This window comes from Dermacentor andersoni, chromosome 2 (genome assembly GCF_023375885.2).
Source record: "Dermacentor andersoni chromosome 2, qqDerAnde1_hic_scaffold, whole genome shotgun sequence".
Lineage (NCBI taxonomy): Eukaryota > Metazoa > Arthropoda > Arachnida > Ixodida > Ixodidae > Dermacentor > Dermacentor andersoni.
Window position 1 is genome coordinate 100,751,756 of NC_092815.1, and position 6,973 is coordinate 100,758,728.

The following is a 6,973-nucleotide window of genomic DNA, read 5'->3' on the forward strand; positions in this document are numbered from 1 at the left end:
TTCGTCACACAATGCGCGCTTATTAGGAGTTTCCCCCAACCAGATCTTCTCAGCTCGCGCTCTTATTACTGCTGATCGATACTTTTCGACGTCCATAGCCTCGAGCTCACCCTTAACTTCACAGATGTCTTTACCGTATATCCCGGGATTTGAGGTTTCCATGCTGATCATAAAATCAAGCTGGCATTGCAATTCCTTGGTTTTTTCCCTTTCTTTATGACGGAGCAGTGTTCCCCTTTCGATAGCTATCAATTTGAATTCGTTCTTGAATTGGTCCCATTCAGTCGCACGCGACTTCGCTGCAATGCCGGCCACGCTTTCTATTTTTTTCTTTACTTTTTCGTTAAATATCTCGTCACCCAGTAATTTAACATTAAACTTCCATAACTGCCAATTGAATTGCGTTTTCTTTTTCTTGCCCCCAACCGTCACCATTACAAGACTGTGATCACTAAAAGAGACATGCTTTACTTCATACTTAGTGCACATGCTCACAAAGTCAACCGTGGCGTACACTCTATCGAGCCGCGCACTGCTGCCACGCTGGAAGTGTGTGAAAACGGGTCGATTTCCATTTGAAAGCAGCCAGCCCAGGTCCTCCAAATCATTCTCTTGGATTAGTGCATCTAGTACCTTTGCACTTTTGTCGCGGCAAAGTACAACTTTAGCTCTGTCCTCTGCCATTAGCACACAATTGAAATCACCAAGCATAACAATACGTTTCGAACACTGCAGGTAACACTCGATTCTTTCGAAGAAGGCTACGCGCTCAGTCGCGCTATTCGGTGCATAAACACAGATCACTCGCCAGGGGTGACCAGAAAATAAAAAGTCTATAATAAGCAAGCGTCCTGCTTCCGAGATAACAATGCTCACATCAGAGATGCCTATGTTATTACGAATGAATATCGCGCAACCACCAGATGTGCCCACAGCATGACAAATACAAACATTGTAGCGCGTTCGAAAGGTTTCCACCATGCGGGCCGTCTGATCCTCACTCTCGATTTTAGTTTCTTGCACTGCAACTAGATCTAAGTCATTTTCCAAAAACAGGCGGCTCACTTGGTACTGCCTTCTCCGGGCCGCTAAGCCCCTGACATTCAGTGTGGCTACTCGCATTGGCTTTTCAGTTTCACCGTGCATATTATGTGAGGAGCAAACGGGTTGCACGGCGCTCACCTCTGTACATGACCGCACAGCATTCGTGTGATTGCAGGCGGCCATTCCTTGCAGTGTCATGTCTGGCACATCTGAACCCTCTTCGACGGACGGTTGCCGGCGCGACAACCCATTGCCGTCCGTGCACTTGAAAATCTTGCGCGACATGTTGTACAGGCACCCGTGAAGTGCAGACCCCAGCGCCTACTTCGGCGCCGCGTCCGCCTTGCGTTTATCTGGGGGAACGCTGGGCTTCGGCCCGGATGGTGAGCGTCGTACCGGTGCCGCTTTCGCAGGAGGCTCCTCGGCGTTCAGGCCACCACCCGGGTCGTCGTCTTTCACCGTCTCGATGTGCGCCCGCTTATTCGACGTTGAAGTCACGTCGGTCTCCATTGCGCTCGGCGCGTTGGGATCCGTCGATGTTGCTGAGTCTTCCTTGGCTTTTTTCGACCGGTGCAGCGCGTCCTTTGACAGGTCAGGCTGCCTTTCTTGCAGTGGCTGCTGTTTGCTAGGCATCGAAGTAACGGCTCGCTGCAAGGGGGCGGGGACCGTTGCCGGGGGCGTTGGTTGTGGTTCCAACTTCGCGTTTTCTACTGCCGCCGTTTCCTCAGCTTCTGCCTCGTCCATGACGAGCTCAGAAGAGTCAGTACTCCTTATGGGCCCTGTGACGTTCGCGTATGTAGGCGCACACTGACTTTCGTCATGACCGAAACGTTTGCAGCGCGAGCATCGTGGCACCCGGCACTCTCTGCGAACGTGACCTTTTCCCTGGCAGCGCAAACAAAGCGGCGGCCTTCCAGGCACCACTAATAAAGCAGGCTCTCCGGCAACACGCAGCTGGTGCGGGATATCATCACTTTTAACGCCAGGCTTCAACTTGAGATTCACCAGACGCGTAGTGGAGCCCTTGTCTGTCACGCCCTGTGCGCGCCAGCGCTCTCGTGAGACTTCCGTAACTTCGCCGTACGGCGCTAAGGCCTCGCGTACATCTTCATCGCTGACGTTATGGAGGACCCAGTGCATTTTAAGACGTAGGTCTTGGTTGTTGGGATCAACCACCAGGCATCGCCGGCCCTTGACAGTAATTGTTGCAGCTGTTAGCAGTTTGTTAACGGCTTCCGAGCTCTTCATTGTTACGGCCCACACGTGGTTCGTTTGAAAAGCTCCCAAGGCGACGACCTCGGGGAGCACTTTCAAGCTGGCCAGGGCGTCACGGTAGTCCTCGACTCTGTACGGCCGAGCACGGATATCGCCATGCAAAAACACAGTATTAAAAACAATCCGACCTTTCGGCAGTTGGGGCAGCATCACTTGGTAATCCTGGCTGTCTTCATCAACATTCCTGTTTCCGCGGCCAAGATGGGCCGCTGATACCGCTCCTTCGGAGCACATGATAGCACGTCCTGCCACTTCGGTAGCCAAGACGCCACTTACTGAGCCACGAGTACGATGCTTCAAAGCGGTACAAAAGCGCCTCTAGTGAATGCGGTGTTGCCTTAGAAACGAGCTGTTTCTAAGGCTCAGGCGTGCGTCGCTTGCTCAGGCGCACATTTCGTTGCCGCGCCGAACGCTGCGTTGCTCGACGCTCACCGCGTCCAATGCGGGGCGCTGTTGGGGTCTCGGTGCTGGCGCCCGTTATTGCGAATGGGTCGCAAGCCCCAAGGGTAGCGTTGGCCTGGCGGCCTGGGGCACTGGAAGCATCCGAAGGTCCCGGCAAAGCATGAGAAGACTGGTAACAGAACAACTTGTTTATTCTAACATAGCAAAAGAGCGGCCGGTCAGGTCGACCGAAGTGGAGAGACGGGAGAGCACGTAACTCAACAGAAGAAATCGGAGCCTCTCTCCTGGCGTCCGGGGGCAGCTGCTCTTATACTCTCGGCGTCGCGGGCCAGAAGGAAGGTCACGGGATGAGCCCACGCGACGGCGGAGCATGAGCCCACGCGACGGCGCGCACGGTCGAGCCGAGAGACATGTTGAGCCGAGTGTAGTGACGCATCGCCAACCCGCCGACGGACAGACCTCCTGGCACCTCACTTGGGGAGCTCCGCTCCCCGGCTGCCGCGCTTTGACAAGCGTGGGCACACACACACACACGCACGCACGAAGACACGTGGCACTGAAACACGCCTGGACACGCTTGGCGGGGAGGCGTTGCGGCGGCGTCGAACGGCCCAAAATGTCCGCCGCTTTGAACGAAGCCCCGGCGTCCGTTGCATCCGCGCCGGCATTACCGCGCGTTGTAGGCGAAACGTAACAGACCGCCCCACCGGGGGAAGGAGATCCCGATGGTCAGGGGACTGCATCCGCTGTCCGGAGGGATGTCGCTCGATGATGCTCATAACCGAAGTCGGGCGTCCTTTGGCGTTTCTTGAGCGCAGCGCACAGAGAAGGCCTCGTTCTCACGTTCAGGTGCACACAGGACACTGCAAAGTGACTTCGGGAGAGTTGACATTTTTGTTCTCGTTTCCGGCAAGCGTTAGAACTACGCCGAAAGTCAACCGCTCAGTCAGCAAGCACGGCACAACCCTCACTAAGCCCTGCCAGGCTCTTTCCCCTTTTATACTGCTGCCTAGTTCCTTACAGTAGTTTAGCAGCACTCAGAACGCGTCCACAAATCGGAAAATTGCACTAGAAAGCACATCATCACTTTGAAACACTACACGAAAGCAATAGGTTAAAAATCCTGCCTCAGGAAGAAAAACATCAGTAACAAGCAATTTTGAGGCTGATTCCCACGTTAGGGGCTTCGACTTAAGCCATCGGCGTTACCGTTGAGACTCCCCTTTTTGTAACGCACCTCAAAGGAATATTGTTGCAAAGCGAGGCTCCAGCGCAGGAGGCGGCCATTTTTGGGAGAGATGGTCTGCAGCCATTGGAGAGGGCAGTGATCCGTCTCAATGATAAACCTCGAGCCAGCTAGGTAACATGACAATTTCTGAACGGCCCACACGATACACGCACACTCTTTCTCGGTGGCGCTATACGCCTGCTCACGACTCGTCAGCTTACGACTAGCATACAGGACGGGGTGTTCTACTTCTCCATTTTCCCGTTGGCACAGTACAACGCCCATGCCTCGCTCACTAGCATCACACTGAACAACGAACCCTTTTGAGTAGTCGGGCGATCGTAGCACAGGCTGGCTTGTTAGGGCGCTCTTTAGGGCGCTAAAAGCTCTTTCCTTTGTCTCATCCCAGACGACTGTTTGCGGCTCTGTCTTTCTTAGAGCATCCGTTAGGGGAGACGCGATATCAGAGTACCTGGGGATGTACCTCTGATAGTAGCCGGCGACACCTAAGAACGACCGAATATCGGTCTTCGTGCGCGGTTGCGGGAAGTCTCGCACAGCGGCCACCTTTATTTCAGAGGGGCGGCGACGACCCCGACCAATCACGTGTCCGAGGTAGACAACCTCGGCCTGTGCTAACTGGCACTTGGGAGCCTTGACTGTCAAGCCCGCATCGCGCAGGCGGGTTAGCACTGCCCGCAAGTGCGCCATATGCTCAGGCCAGGATGCGGAGAATATCGCTACGTCGTCTAGATACGGTAAAGCGAATTCTTGCTGTCCCCGCAACACTTTATCCATGAGGCTTGAAAAGCAGTATGGCGCGTTCTTCAAACCAAAACTCAAAACTTTAGGACGGAATGTCCCCATTGGTGAAATGAACGCCGCATACCTACTAGCCTCTTCTGTAAGTGGAACCTGCCAATAACCCCTGACAAGATCTAGGGTGGAAATAAACTGAGCGCTACTCACTCTCTCAAGGCGCTCCTCGATGTTAGGGATCGGATAAATTTGATCCTTAGTGATGGAATTAAGCCTGCGGTAGTCGACGCAAGGACGAGGTTCCTTGCCCGGTACCTCAACTAAAATCAAAGGGGAGGTATAATCACTCTCACCCGCTTCAATAACACCGAGCTGTAGCATTTTCTTTACCTCAGCCTCCATAATATCGCTCTGGCGGGGTGACACCCGGTACGCCTTGGATCGTACTGGCTCTGGGGAGGTAAGTTCTATGTCATGAGTAAGGACAGAAGTCCTACCAGGCCTCTCAGAGAACAGACCTTGAAACTCTTGTAAGAGCTGGTGTAGTTCGGTTTTCTGCTCAGGCGACAGCGATGCTTTACTTATTAAGTCACTAATGACTTGATCGGTGTCTTTCCTGTTCGTCACTGAGCCTAGTCCCGGAAGCTCGAGCGGAAGCTCTTCTAACTTTCCCGCATCGGGAATTTCCTCTCCAGTATCTGGTGCCTTTAACGCTACAGGCTCAATTTTATTCCGTTCGGGCGTGCTCTGAATACCAGCTTGCTGCGCCTCTGACCCTTTCTCATCGTTCAACAACGTCGGCCCCGCAACTACCGCCTTTGCAGCGAGCTCCCGAACCTTCGATCTGGTTAAGGCCTGAACGCTAGCCTCACCAAACAAAAGCCCCTTCTCGCGCAGGAGGTGATCGGACCTGTTCGAAAATAAGTACGGGTACTGGGGGGGCAGCATAGATGACACTGCGGCCTCCGTCTCAAGTGCTCCGAAAGGTCCTTCAATAAGCACTTTTGCTACCGGCAGACACACGCTATGAGCTTCCACTGCTTGCTTGATCCATGCGCACTCGCCCGTGAACATATCGGGTTCTACGTAAGAGGGGTGAACTACATCCATTGTAGCTGCGGAATCGCGAAGCACTCGGCACTCTTTCCCGTTCACGAGGAGGTCTCGCATGTAAGGCTCGAGAAGCTTCATGTTCTCGTCAGTGCTGCATAAAGACAAAAACACGACTTTTGGTTTTGTTTCTGGACACTGCGCCGAAAAGTGACCCGGCTTCTGACACGTATAACAAACGCGCGCTTGCCTCGTCTCGAACCGCTTTCTGCGTTCGGCTTCGGTTGCCGCCGTCTCCTCACGTTCGGTCGGACACTGCGCCGAAAAGTGACCCGGCTTCTGGCACGTATAACACACGCGCGCTCGCCTCGTCTCGAACCGCTTTCTCATGGGCGTGAACTTCGGCCTCTCAAACTTGGAGCCAAATTCACCCTTTTGACCGTCCTTAGCTCCGCGAGCCCGACGCGTCACAAACTCCTCGGCTAGCTCAGCGGCTCGAGCCACCGTACTAACGTCTGGCCTATCCAAGACCCAGTACCGCACGTTCTCAGGTAACCGACTATAAAACTGTTCTAGCCCGAAACACTGCAGAACTTTCTCGTGGTCACCAAACGCTTTCTCTTCTTTGAGCCACTCCTGCATGTTTGACATAAGCCTGTACGCAAACTCTGTATATGACTCACTTTTGCCTTTCTCATTTTCCCGGAACTTCCGACGGAACGCCTCCGCTGACAGCCGGTACTTCTTTAGCAGACTCGATTTCACTTTGTCGAAATCCTCTGCCTCCTCTCTCTCCAAGCGAGCGACTACGTCGGCCGCCTCGCCGGGTAGCAAAGTGAGCAAGCGCTGTGGCCACGTTTCCCGAGAGAACCCCTGCTTCTCGCACGTTCGCTCAAAGTTAACCAGGAACAAACCAATGTCCTCTCCAAGCTTAAACGGTCGCATCAGGTCAGTCATTTTGAACAATACTCGTTCTCCTGCACCGTGTGCCTGACTTCCATTACGAGCGCGTTCCATCTCTAACTCGAGACGCTTCATTTCCAAAGCGTGTTGACGGTCGCGCTCTCTTTCTTTCTCTTGTTGCTCTCGTTCTATCTGTTCTTTACGTTCGCGCTCCTGTCTTTTTGCCGTCTCCCTCTCCTCAATGGTCTCAAGGCATTCCGACAGCTCGTCATCCTCAGCTTCTAACTCAAGAATAGCCCTTAGCAGTTCTGG

At 53.7% G+C, this 6,973-nt stretch overlaps 1 protein-coding gene across 1 annotated transcript; it reads right to left on the bottom strand.

The window, feature by feature from the left end:
* Positions 1-445: 445 nt before the first annotated feature.
* On the bottom strand, positions 446-2,599 carry LOC129382708 (uncharacterized). Its single transcript, XM_055066828.2, has one exon. The coding sequence runs from the start codon at positions 2,551-2,553 to the stop codon at positions 1,366-1,368; it is 1,188 nt and encodes a 395-aa protein (XP_054922803.2). The 5' UTR covers positions 2,554-2,599; the 3' UTR covers positions 446-1,365.
* Positions 2,600-6,973: the final 4,374 nt, after the last annotated feature.